We start from the raw sequence: 14,305 nt of genomic DNA on the forward strand, positions 1-14,305 counted from the left end.
TGGAATGCACTTGAGCATATTGCTTCCATTTGTGTTGTTTGCAAATGCATGTTTGCACATAATATGGCTTTGGGATGGTCACAAGATAGAGCCATGGCATTATGACATGAATTATTCTTGTGCTATTGATTACAACTAGCCAGAGCTTTATGTTCATGATGTTTCAAGCCTCAATCATGGACTTGTATTGAGGCCTTTTGCATAACTTGGCTTGTTAGTTTAGTATATCTGATCTATTGATTGTTAATGTGAGCTTTAAGGATGACCACATGGTATGGGAGTAGGTGAATCTCTCATTGTGGTAGCTTTGTGCATTCGGACCTCTAGTAAAGCATATAGGCTATGTTGAGTTTCACAGCTGAATGGGATGGGATTATTTAAATGCATGGTGTCCTTGGTCTCAAAAGAAGTTGTGGTCTATAGTGGCAAGGCATCGAGGTACAGATGCTACTAAGAAAGTAGTTAAGATTTTCATTGGCCAACTTCAAGTCAAGGGATAGATGCTTTTGTAAGGAATTTTCATTGCCTAAAATGAAGCTATTGGGTTTGTGCATCCTTTGTAGACAATGAGCTTTGAGACTTCCATGATCAATCTCACAGCCACGTGTGTTTCTACATTCATACTTATTTATTTACTTGTTCAATGAGTACTACTTCAATACCCATGGATTCATGCAGTTGTAAATTGTGATTTACTAGTGCAATGACTACCATCTTGGATAAATGTACATTGGCAGTACAAATTTGTGTCGCTAATTATAGCTGATTGCATAGCGCATTCTAAGCCGGATACATAGCAAGAGGCTCTTCAACACCCTCAATGGCGAGAGGCCATGGAGAAGAAGCTAGAGAGTATTGACCGAAATGAGACTTGGACATTGGTGGATCGTCCAAGCCATAAAAAAGTCGTCGGGATGAAGTGGATTTTTAGGACCAAGCTAAAGGCTGATGGAACTTTAAACAAGTACAAGGCTCGCCTTGTCGTGCAAGGGTTTTGACAAAAGCATGGTATTGATTATGAAGAGACCTTCGCACCTACTACGCGGATGACATCTTTTCAATTATTACTCACACTAGCCGATCACCACGGTTGGCCAATACATTAAATGGATGTCAAGAGTGCCTTCCTGAATGTTTATCTGAAGAAGGAAGTCTATGTGGAGCAGCCACCAAGATTTCCTTCTACGAACCCGAGGGATAAGGTATTCCGCTTGCAAAAAGATTTTTATGGGTTGAAGCAAGCACTGCGGTCTTGGTTCCATAGGATGGACGAGTTCTTACAAACTCGAATATACCATTCTACCCTTATGACTCGAACTTATATGTTCGATCTACTACAGAGGGGGTCAACTATATCCTCCTGTACGTTGATGACTTACTCATCACAGACTCAAATTTTGCTACCACCAGGAAATCAAGGCAAAGCTTAGTGCTATATTTGAGATGACAGACCTCGGTTTGTTGTCTTACTTCTTGGGGATGGAGATAGTTCAATCTAGGGGTTGTATTTTTATATCACAACAAAAGTACACACTTCAGCTTGTGGAACAATTCACTATGGATCAGACACATATCCTAGATCAGCCCTCCGATGCACATACCTATAGGTCTATTGTAGGAAAACTTATTTGGTTAATTCATACTAGGCCAGACTTAGCTTACTCAGTCAACATTCTCAATTAGTACTTCACAACACCTAGGATGTCACATTAGATTGCATGTCTGTGTGTTGCATTATTTACGGTGTACTTATTCTTATGGCCTCACTTATGGCTCTGGTTTATATTTGCAGGGTACACTGATTCTAATTGGGTAAGAGATCCCGAAACCCGACGTTCCCATGGCAGCTACCTCTTCACCTTGGGCATGACTCCCATTTCATGGTCCAACCCTAAGTAAGAGTCAATGGCGGTTTCCATGGGCTAAGGCTAAGTCTAGGGCTCTCTTCAATGGCACCACCAAGGCCATCTATCTGAGAAGCTTATTGGCGGCACTTCACTTCCCTTGTGACTCTCCCGTCGTCATCTGATGCAACAACCAGAGTGCCATTGCCCTTGCGGACAATCCAATCATCACACCACCACGGACGCAGCATGTGGGAGTCCACTTCCACTTTTCCAAAGAGCAAGTTGAGCTAAGCACTATCCGCCTAGAGTTTGTACCTCCATCAGACGATTTTGCATAAATTTTAACAAAAGTGGTCAACTAGCTGGTTCTTCAATATCTTCTATCTAGGATCAGCTTGGATATACACTCTTCTACTTCTTCAAATTGATGGGGAGAGGGTGCTTCCCTCTTGTTTTCCCTTTCGATTTGAGAAGGGAGCAGCTACTTTCTTGATGGTGACAATGATTATGCTTACAACTTTTAGACATTCATTCATTCATTTATTCTTTTGTATTATACTTATGGATATTTGTAACTTCATCCGCACTGTCAAAATGACATGATTGTAAAAGGATACTTAGGTAAGTGAACGATTCCCCTGCAAGGGTACTATCCAAGTGGCACGTTGCATTGCATTTTGCATGGCCATAACATCTTACATCTCCCTTTGCATTACCCCATGCATTGGCATTCTGTTCATGTAAACATGCATCTGTACACATTTATCCCTTTTTAATCTGGATCCACCATATTCATAGCATTGCACATTGCAGTCTCCAAGGCAATTCTCCCTAGCTTGCTTGCTTGTCTTGCTTGCTTCACATCTTTGCTATATTTGTGTCACCCACACCTTAGCCATTTTCCTTCTTCACCAACACCCAATAATGGTAGGAATGGTATGCTTGTTTTCTGAAGGTCTTGGGTCTAACCATATCTTATCACTCTCCCATTTGGAGCACAAATACTCAATAGGACGAAAACTGATTCGAAACCTTCACTTGATGTTAAATCTATCAAAACTACATTTCCCTCCAAAAAAAAAAGATCCATAGTTGATTCCATTCGCCTTTGCAAGACTTGGTAGGCCATTGGGCAGCCGCCGTGCACCCTTTGTCTAATACCTTAGCCTCTCTGGGGTGATTACTTGGGCTCCCTTGGTAAGATAACCATCGTCTCTGTAGTCTTAGTAGGCCACTGGGCAGCCAACGCGCACCCTTTGTCCGATGCTCTGGCTGCTTTGGGGTGGGATGCCTTGGAGTGAAAGATTTTTTTTTTTTTAAGGTCTTGGCTGGCCTACTTCTCATGACACCGTTGTTGGACCTGAGAGGGGGTGTTGAGCTAAAAATGCATTAGCTGGAAGAAACCTTGTTTATTTTTTTAAAAATGCATTCTTAGAGAGTGTCTGAATCCCATAAGCACAAACCCACTTGGGAGGGCCCAAACTTTCTATAAAGAGATATGCTGCCCTCCATTCAGCCCTAATCTTGTATTTGCAACTTTCACGTGTTTTCAGCTTGCTGCCCACACCCCGTTCGCGGAGGACATTGCAATCCAAGCTGTCCATTGCAATCTTCACTCATCCGGCGTCTGTTTCCAGCCCTCCATCATTAGTTTGCTGCAGTTTCCAGCTAGGCAACTAATGTTGTCCGTCATCCAGCTATTGTACAACCTGCCACGTCAGCATACTACTGCATTTGCAGCCCCTGCTACTACACTACAGATTTTCTCTCTCCAATAGCCTGTGTTTGCTGTTGTTTTCTCTCCTGTAGCATGCATTTATTGTTTTCTCTCCTAGCTGTGCATTGTTTTCTCTCTCCTTACCTACGTTTTTGTCTCTCTCTCCTCACCTGCGTTTTTAGTCTCTCTCTCCTACACTATCATCTGCATCAGATCTAACCTTCCTTGGATGTGTTTGCTAGTATTCGACATCCAGGGGCTGCCTTGCTACGATTTGGAATCTCTTTGGAGTAGTACAATACACTCTCCAGCTCATTACCCTTGTCATGATCCTTGGGATACAAGAGTTAGAGGTACAGTATTCATTCACTACATAGTGTGTTTGCTACATGAGCATTGTATATTCAATAGTCATATCACTTCATTCATTCTCAGTGTTCATTGTCTCTAAGTTACCCTAACCCTATCTGTGTCCTATCAATTTGTGATTTGTCGTACGGTGTTATTTGTGTTTCTATGTTAGGATATTTTCTTCACACCGTGCCCTAGGTGCCTACTTTAAACCATAGAGGGCCTTATGCAACCGGTACAGTTAGCTTTTTGAGACTTTTTAAACAAAGGCACGAGGTTGTGTGACATAAACCTCTTCATGAAGATCATCATTCAAAAAAGCAATCTTCACATCCAGATGATGCACATGCTAATCAAAATGAGTAACCAAAGCAATGACACTGCAAATAGTGGTGATACATGAAGTAGGTACAAATGTCTCATCATAGTCAATCCCATGCTGTTGGGCATTCCCTCTCGCAACAAGACACGCCTTATAGTGATTAATATTACCATCATATATATGTTTTAATTTGTAAACCCAGTTTGTGCCTATAGCAAGCTTGCCAACAAGCAAGTCACATAACTCCCATGTGTCATTTTTATGAATAGAGTCTATATATGATTGCATAGCTGCCATCCAATGTTCATCGTGTAAAGCATCATGTAAAGAGACATGTTTCTCATTGCATGCACTAGTTACGAGTTCCTACACAACCAAGTTACCCTATGCATGGCGAGTGGCTACTCTAGTTCTACCAGCAAGTGGAACAAATTGTTTACAATCGCGTAAAGTATGTTTTAGCTTCCAAAATAGCAGCCCTCTCATTGGCTACTTCATCGTCAGTAATGTCCTGATCAATGGGCTGAAAATCAAGCTATTGTTCAGCATGTGTTTGCTTCTATAAACCCTTAATAGGTTGCTGAAATTGACCGAAATCAAGTGCACTTTGCTAAAACAATGATAGCAAACTGTCAAACATATCCATAGGCCCCAAATTGGACTGATTTTGGCAATCCATGATAGGCCCCAAATTGGACTGATTTTGGCAGTCCATGAAGGGCTAACCAATATGTTCAGCGAATACCACCTCTCTACTAAAAAAGACTTATCTATGGAGGGTTGGTACAAGCAGTACCCTTTACATTCTGCATTGTAACCAACAAAAATGCATTTGACAGCCCCGTCTTGCAATTTATGTCTTCATGGTTGTGGCACCAAAGCATATGCCAAACAACCAAATATAACCACTGGTTTCCAACCATTCCAAGACTCATAAGGTGTACATACAACTAATGCTTTAGTAGGGCTATGATTCAGTACATACACTGCACACATTGAAGAAGGATCATACGAACAATGCACAACAAAAGCATAAGACTAACCAATGTCCAAGCTTGCTAAATGTGCGGTTGCATCCTTTTTCGTACTTGCTGAATTTGCAGTAACACGCATGCTTGATTGTTTTCACTTTTCACTTGCCATCTGTTTTCTACATTCTTCAATAACATTCCCCTTTTTTTTTAGATAATCACAATGCTTTTTCTTAGCACCGTCATCCTTGATGCTCGAGGAGTCCATATAAGAAGTTGTTTTGCCTTTACCCTTTGAGTTTGAGAGCCGCCATGACTTCCCTTTGTTCCTATAGGTGGCTGCAAACGCTTTATTGTCCAACCTTATGTTAGAGCGATTCACTTGAGATAGCTCTTCTTGCAATAACAATGATACCAACGCATCAAATGTGTATGCATTGGTATCTCCTTTTGCAAGTAAGCGAAGTGTAGTGGCAAAACTCTAATAAGTATCAAGTAGACCAGCTCTGCAAATACAAGAGTGGCATCAAAATTATCTCATCAATATTTGTAAGTTGCTCTATGATGTCCTTGACACATGTAACGTATGCTACACTGAATCACCCTCTATCATGTGCTCCATCTCAAGCTATTTACACAAATAGGCCACACAAGCCTCGTTGCACACCAATGGTGACAGTGGATGAGCTAGAAGAACCTATAGCATTTTATGTAGCCAAGCATGCATGCCTAGCCTCTAGACCACATACATAACTTGAAAGTTGGTTGGCAACAAAGACATGCTTCATCATGTATGCCCACATGGGATACTTAATGCCATCCAATTTATCAAAGACCCCAAACATATTGAGCAAATCATTTTGCCTTGCCATTTCTCACTGCAAATTGCTAGTATTTATAACCAGTTGTTGTCGAAAGTACAAATGCAGGGGCAACACAAAAATAAAGCAAAGAAAAGCCAAAAAGCTTACAATTTTTCACAAAATTGATGATGGCAAGGAAGAATTGGCAGCTAAAAAGGCTCCAATGTTTGCTAATGTTGATGTAGAAGGTGCAATTGGCCTCGATGTCAATGAATTTAGGAAAATTTCACAAAAGCCCCAAATTTATTTGCTGAAATTTTGTGAAATTTGGGCATGAATGTGAAAAGCCCCAAATTTTTGGTGCAAAATTGGGTAATTTTGGGCATCAAACACAAAATCCCCAAAATTTTGATAAAATTTGGGGTTTTCAAGCAAAAGCCCCAAAAATTTTTAAGAAATTTGGTAGAAATTGATAACTGCTCCAAAATCCCCAATTTTTTGGGCTTGTTAAGAGGCTGCACATGAACAGGGTTTTGATGTTGATTAAGGTTAAGCAATTATGATGACATTAATTTTTTAATGTCATCATAATTGGAGCTGATGTGACATGATAAGGACTTGTCGGGGCTGCATTTTGACGCCAGATATGTTGCCACTTGTCTAGTGTCAACAGCAAGCGTGAGTTGTCAGTGCACATTAGAAAATGCAACTGTTGAGCATCATGCTGAACAGATCGCTGGTCAAGACTTTGTTGCAAGCTACAGCGCAGCAGACGGAACTAGATCTGGAGAGGACGCCGCAAACTAACAGCCCAAGTCTGATGAGAACGTAGCAAACTATTGGACCAAGCGCAAGGGTGGCAATCAATGTGATGGGACCTGAAGCATGTTGTTTGACAAGCAAGAACAGCAGCCAATATACAGGAGGTTAGCTGAGCATAAGGCTCAATGGCGGTAGTGGTAGCAGCGATGACGGAGAAGAGGTAAGCTCTGAGACCACTATTAGGTTAGGATTCAACAACACTCACAGTGAACAAGTGAACAAGAGAGGAGAGTGCTAGAAGGTCACATCCACCTTGTGAGAATGATCTGAACGTACAATCCCTAAGGTACTAAGTACCACACCCATTAACAAGTGTTCACAAGGAAAAAGCCCTTCTCTAGTGATAAGGGAACGTTCACACCAAAACTTAGGAGGAACACAATAAGTGCAACACCAATGGCTGTTCAACCTACACAACTGCTGCCCACATCAAGCAACCTGTCCTCATCTGCCACCAGCCACCTATCGCCCCAAATTAGGTTGTGTTTGCTACTCTAGCACTGACATCATCAGCTGTCACCATTTTCTCTGCCCTGCTGCCTGTGTTTTCAAGTTCAACAGGCCACCCCACATCAATTTTGCACTTCCTCTACTGTCGCCCAGCCTTCTCAACTTCTGATTGTTGAGGTCAGAATGACTTACATGCTAATTAGCCAATTAGAACAGCCCCAAAACAAGCTTAATTAATAAATTCACCAAAACCTTCATTAAAAGAAACGCAATCCTAGAGAGTGTTTGTGTCCCATAAGCCCAACCCTAATTTGGGAGGGACCCAACCATCTATAAATAGACAAGTTGCACACCACTCAGCCTCAATCTCACTTTTGCAGTTTGCAAGTGCCATCTCTCTCCTGTCCACACCCCGTACACAGAGGATATCTCAGCCAAGCTGCTCCCAACTGCTGTCTACCATTTGACGCTTGCTGTCGAGCTTTCCACTACTGTTGGGGACTGATTTCAGCCTGCCATCAACTATCTACGAGCTGTGACTGCTGCAGATTACTGCCCAGCCTGCGTTTACTGATTTCTCACCTCCTACTACTGTTGAACAGCCTGATCTGCTGCTGCTCTGCTGTCCACAGTACCCTGGAGGCTGCATTTTGCTGCAGACTGCTCCGCCCTGCCTATCATGTCAACCCTAAACCTGCATTTACTGCAAACTGGTTCCATATAGCTGCCATGTCATCAGCATACTTGCATTTTGCTGTTTTGCATCATCTACTGCCTATCTGCCCACTGATCCGGCCATCAAAGGCTGTGTTTCCTGCTGCTAAACACATTCATATGGTGCCTTCTACATCTCGGGATCCATCAGAGTAAGACACCCTCTTCCACTCGTACTCTTTGCCTTGATCCTCAAGACATGGGAGTTCAGGGGCCAGTTTTCACCTTGCATAGTCATATGTTCATCATGATAAGAATTCTCTTGAAGATCCATTTTTGTATATTAATACTCGAAGAGATGATTGTATGAAAAAGATTGGTAATTCTTCTTCTACCTTTCCCTCTTTGAATTTTGCTTCTCAAAGCCAGAATGAGTATAGCGTTTCTTCTTCATTGCATTCAGCATCTTCATCATCATTACAATTTCCATCTCTAAATCAATAAAATCAATTGAATGCATATTCATCATGATTTACACCGCAATTTCAAAGCCCACCCATCCCACCCACTTCTTCCACTACATCATTTTTACCATACACCATTTACATTCCCATTTCAAACACCTCGTGCCGTTGCACACACCACACCAAGGGGGTTCTTAAAACATAGGCCCAACCTTTAGGACCCTACATGTTCAATTCCAGGTGGTGCTCATGTACATTTGGGTTGGTTGTGTATCAACAACTTCTCGCTGAATTCTCCACTATAGGGACCCCCAAGTCCCATGAGACCAATCCCATATTGTGCAATAAGTGATCTCATAGCCCATCATGCCTATGTTCTATGAATTTAAGTATTAGCTACTACGTAATGCTTAATTGTTCAATCAGGTTTCATATTGCTTTATCCGTAGAGGGGGCTCTTCTTGTTTCTTCTCAAAAAGGCAACAAGGACAAGGCAAGAAAACTCAATCCAAAACCAAACTCAAACCCAAAATCAAAATCAAACAAGTGAGACACAAGGAAACTCCTAATCATCCTTAAAATCACATACATGCATAGCAAGCACTCTAGGGTTGATTCCCAAGTGTACTCGTCGCCTTCTAAACACTTCCACTTTATGCAACATGTCATTTTGTTGCCCCCACTGCTGACCCTCTATGAGTGTGAATGTCCATTCTTGCGTTATGTGAGGCTACATAATCAAGTCCACAAGAAGTTCTCTTTCCTATTTTCATATTCAAAGTGGTAAATAACCACTTACACGAAGGGGAATACCGTAGACGACAAGGACTCTCAAGCTGGGAAGGTAACTCAAACCAACAGTGACACCCCTTCCTTACATGAAACCAAAGACACCAAAGAAACTAAACCCATCTAGCACCAAATCCCTAAAAAGAATAGACTTTGCATACCTTGCCAACGTTTGGGCCACATAGATAAGGAGTGTCATACTAAGACCCAAGGTCTACCAAAACTAAGAAACCACAGTAGGCCATGAGTGCATCCACTTCCCTCCAAACAGTTGAGTGGAGCTATGCCTCCTGCTGCTGCCCCCATCTGCTACTCCTGGCACATATTGCACTTGACATGTGGCACATGGACAACCTCATCCACCTCGCCTTAGAGTACTCCTAAAAGTTTTAGTAACTAGTCTACCAATCCCGCTCCAATAGCACTTTTTGCCTCCATTCCGGGATCTCCTTTTGCACCCCCACCTAAAACCATTCCCCCATCTTGAAATGAGTTTCATTTGCAGAGACCTACTGATGTGGCCACACCCTTAGGCTAACATCTCTCTAGGTTCTTGGATCCTCTAGGCTAGTCTAGCATTCCCAAGCATTCTTAGTTCCTTAGGCTAATGAATCGGGCCCATAGGCTACCCAGGGCTTAGGCCTTCCTTTATCTATTTTCTGCTTAGGGCTCCTCTAGATATTGTCCACCCTTGGAAAGCAAGGAATGCTTTCGCCATAATTTAGTTGAGGCAAGGTCTCTAACCAGAATTTCACTCGCGATTATAGCATTCAACCTAGCATCTAAGCAATGGGAACACTTAACTAACTGATACACGACTCAAGATAGGGTCCATCATATCAAGCTTGACGACGGGCTCCAAGAATTCAGATGATCTACGTTTACATCAGCTGATTGTACTCATTGTGATTTAGGAACCATTCACAGTACAACACACTCTCCAATTCATCTCTGTCTTGGTTCAATCTAAGACATGGAGGTTCAAGGTTATTGTATTCACATCATTCTCATTCACTTTGAGTTAATCTTCACCTTTGAGTTCCACAAGCTATCATTGTGTTTTGTCTTTATATTCTTTGCTCAAGTTTTCTTTACACAGAGGTTCGAGGCCCACTAATTGTATCTACTATCATCTTCATTATCATTCAACATTCAACAGAATGTGTTCTCCATGGTCGTACACTTTGCATTTTTAGTGCTTGTCATACCATTTCTATAACTAAAGTAAACACCGATCACAATTCAAAACTCCCATCGTGGGCTTGAAAAACTAACTCTAGGTTTTGAACCACCAAACTTTGTTGATGCTTGTAGAAAGCCTCCCTCAAGGTCCACCACATCATACGAATGTATAGCAAGCACCAACTCCAAGTTTTGAACCGCCAGACTAAGTTGAGGCTCCCCCAAGGTCCACCACATCATACGAATGTATAGCAAGCATCAACATCCCCTAACTCCGCCCTCTCACAATCATCTTTCGTTGGCTTGGCATACATGAGGAGCACCACTCCACTAGTATAAAACAAGGACATCCCTGCTCTAGGCCAAGACATGCACTGGAGGAGAACATGTGTTGCAATAGGGGGATCAAGGAATGCCAAAACTTGCATAGCAAACCTGCCAAGCACACACTCGTCCAACCTAGCCATGCCATAAGAGAAATCGGTCACCCTCTAGCCTCATAAATAGCCCAATACCCACAAAATATACACTGCTTACAGACGAAAGATAGCCATCCATACACTAGTCCAGCCTAGCCATGCCATAAGAGAATTCAATCTCCCTCTAGCCTCATAAATAGCCTTTCACCCATGAAATATACACTGCTTACAAACGAAAGATAGCCTAAAGGAAATGGATGGACAAACAGGGAAATGGCAAGGAGAATCCTGCTTGAAAGAAGGAGTAAAAGCAAGGGAATGGAATCAATAAAGCCCATGCTCCGAATGACCTATCCAAAGAATGGCCCCTAAGATAGCATCCCCCATGTTGACCACCTACACACATGCAACCAACTCCCATATGGACCAATTGAAAATGTTGGATATGTCAACAAGTTGGTCTTATTGCCATACTATCAAACACGTGATGGAACTGCTTGGACTTTTCCTAGCACCTAATTAAGGCAACCTCTTCGTGTCTTCAATGATCATCAATCTACATCACCTTCCTTCGTGGATGTTCATGCCAACCAGATAGTGTGAGATTCTAGTCCTTGACCAAAGGCTTCAAAAGTTCATAGTTCGAGGCTGCTAGATATACACGGGCGTTCTATCTAGGAAAGGATGGTATGCATACTTTTGCAATACTAAGCATGGAAGCATGCAAGATTGCATATGGACTAGAGTTTAACAAGGATTCATTTTTTGACAACCTTTTCCTCCTTTTATTCCAATGCAAAAGTAGCTAGAACTTCCATGTCTCTAAGAATCTCGACTATCTTTTACTCATGTCAACAGTGGCCAAGTTTCTCATGCATATTTGGTAGTATTATCTAAAAAAACATTGCAATGAGTCCTTGTGCACAAGCCATTGGATCAATGTAAAAATCCAATGAAGGTAGCGGCTTCCAATAGGGGAACAGAAAAAGTTGTCATGAAAATATGCAAAGTCAATCACTCAACAGCCAAGCTCAAATAGTCTCTAAGTACCTAAGTACTTCAATGAACACAAAAACTAGAGGGGCATGGGTAGTGTTTGATAATTTACAAGAATAAAGAAGAATGAAAAAAATTAAACAAACGCTTCAAGATGAAAAGGTAGTCTTTAGAACCTTGACTTGAGTTGTTTGAAGAGGTTTAGCAACTTTTGATCATCAAATGAAGTGCAACATTTGATGTAAATTCAAGATGAAACAAAAGCTAGCCTACACAACATAAAGATGAAACAAAAGCTTTCCAAAATCCTCATCATGCAACATCAAGAATAGCCAAGATCAACCACAAGTATCAATTGACATAACACAAAAGAATGCATGGTATTAAAGTTATGGATAAGTGTTACAAGTCCAAAAGAAGCACAAAATTCTAATCCAATGTTATAGACATAATGCATGTACCATATGCACAGAATGGCTATTGCCAAGCTAAAATGAAAGTGCTTTGATAATGCGCAAAGAGAAGACCTGTAACATAGAGCATCATTTATGATTAACATGAGCAACAAATTGAAATGCCTAGACAGATTAGGCAACACAAGTTGGCCCACAAGCCTCAGACCAATAGCATATCAAGTTGAGCTCCTATTGTAAGGATCTGTGTCGCTTACCACCAACCCACATCCCAATGTGTGGAGAAAACTGCCAAAGAGTCTACATTCCAAGTGTGTTGATCTCGCTAGATGTGGCACAAGAGAGCCCTTGAGTCATTTTCATAACAAATCCTCCTTGTCAACTCGAAAGATGTATGGAGTGAGTTAACAAAGACCCGTCCTTGAGTCCCTCTAGAAATAATCTCCATAGAATATCTTTCTCATCTTTGCTAAGAGGGAAAGCTAAAGATTCATTGTAACTTTTAGGAACTTAGAGAACATCCTAGATATGCTATTGTGGCCATTTTAAGAATCCATTGGAATCCTACCTTCAACCAAAACATCAATGCGTTTGTATATCTCCACAATGATCTTTTCCTTTTCCTGCTTAAATCGATGCGACCAAACTAACACTGATGCTTGCACAGGTGGCAAGTCACACCCTGCCCACCACCCAATCCTTCTTTGTAATAGGCCATGTTTGCATAGGCCTTTTCAATATCTGGCCGAAAGATCATTTTCCCATGGCACGAAGCAACCTCTCCTCAAATTTATAAGGATTTTGATATTCTTACCAATTGCCTAGAGATTTTTCATTCGCAAGAGGGTCTCTATGCTGACACAACTCAGAGCTATGAATTTGAGGAAGGGCTGCAACATGGGTGAAAACCTAAGTATCATGGAGGTTGAGTTTGAAATTTTTATGGTTTATGGTTAAGGGTTTAGGGATCCAAAATGCCATAGATTCAAGGTAGAGTTAATGTGGGTCCAGTCTTGAGGCAATAGGCTGCTCAAGCACAAACAAAAAGGGTTATGCATATAAAGAAGAAGTGGATTCAATGTAACTATTGGCTTGAGGTAGCAGTGATATGTTTGTCGTGGCTAGCCAAAAGGAAAAAAAGAACCCTCACTTTCCTTAAGGGTTTCTCTCCACTGCCTTGAACAACAATTTCGGTTTCATAACAACTCAGCGACTATCTCAAAACTGCTGAACGTTTTGGTAGCAAAAGTGTGTGCAAGCTTCACTTTGAGTCCACAAGTTACGGGAAATATTCCAAATATTCAGCACTGTGAACCGTACGACAAATTGTGTACTAAGATGTAGTCAGGAAACTGGCAGACCTTGCGATAAGGCCATCTAGTCACGCCATTTTCTCTGCAGATTCGTTTGAGATCGTTTGTGGTGACACCTGGACATCACCAGAGATGAAGAAAATCAAGCTCGTTCTTTTCTGCAAATGCCATGTAATCGAGAAGGAGATACAGCTTGCGTCTTAGCCGATACTCTACCTAAGGCGGCAGAAGCTTCGGCCATGGGAAACGAGAAGAGAGCGGCCACTTCCTCGAAAGAGACGTCGGGCCTGGCTCTAGCAGCATAATCAGCAGCCATCTTCCTTGCGTTCGCGTTCGCGTTCGCGTTCTCGTTCTCCCTTCCCAGTCTGTGAAACTAATGAATGAACTGCGCTCTCGTTCTCGTTCTCCCTTTCAACTGTCTCTGAAATTAATGAATCAATTGCATGCCTGTGTAGTTCTTACATCACAAAGACTTATTATAACCATATATAAGGATTTGGCACTTCTAAGCTACGTTTTATCTTTAAACTTTTATATCTACCGAAACAAACAATAGAAGAAAACCAGGAGGGAAACACCAAACCTAAGTTTAACAAGCTAAGAGGGAAAGGGGGGAGTGGGAACATTGTTATTTCCTAAGCATGTGCCGAGAAAATTCTATCTAAGGTAAGTTAATTACTTACATGAACACGTACCTCCTACATTGCATGCATTATTCTGCTTGGGTGCTAGCCAATGTGATCATACATACACCCAAGCAAGAGGATGAAGAGATGAGCAAGGAGAGTGTTG

The 14,305-nt window shown here is 41.7% G+C and overlaps 1 protein-coding gene across 1 annotated transcript in view; it reads right to left on the reverse strand.

The window, feature by feature from the left end:
- LOC148037950 (uncharacterized) overlaps nt 1-13,957 on the reverse strand; it is a 58,455-nt gene extending 44,498 nt beyond the window's left edge. The window contains exons 1-2 of the mRNA XM_087676995.1: nt 13,730-13,957; nt 13,562-13,629 (exon numbers count right to left, since the gene is read on the reverse strand). Coding sequence (XP_087533121.1) covers nt 13,562-13,629; nt 13,730-13,829 — 168 coding nt within the window. The 5' untranslated portion in view covers nt 13,830-13,957. The remainder of the gene's footprint in view (nt 1-13,561; nt 13,630-13,729) is intronic.
- Nucleotides 13,958-14,305: the final 348 nt, after the last annotated feature.

This window comes from Lygodium microphyllum, chromosome 4 (genome assembly GCF_053477565.2).
Source record: "Lygodium microphyllum isolate KBCC chromosome 4, Lygodium_microphyllum_v1.1.10, whole genome shotgun sequence".
In the NCBI taxonomy this organism is placed as follows: Eukaryota; Viridiplantae; Streptophyta; class Polypodiopsida; order Schizaeales; family Lygodiaceae; genus Lygodium; species Lygodium microphyllum.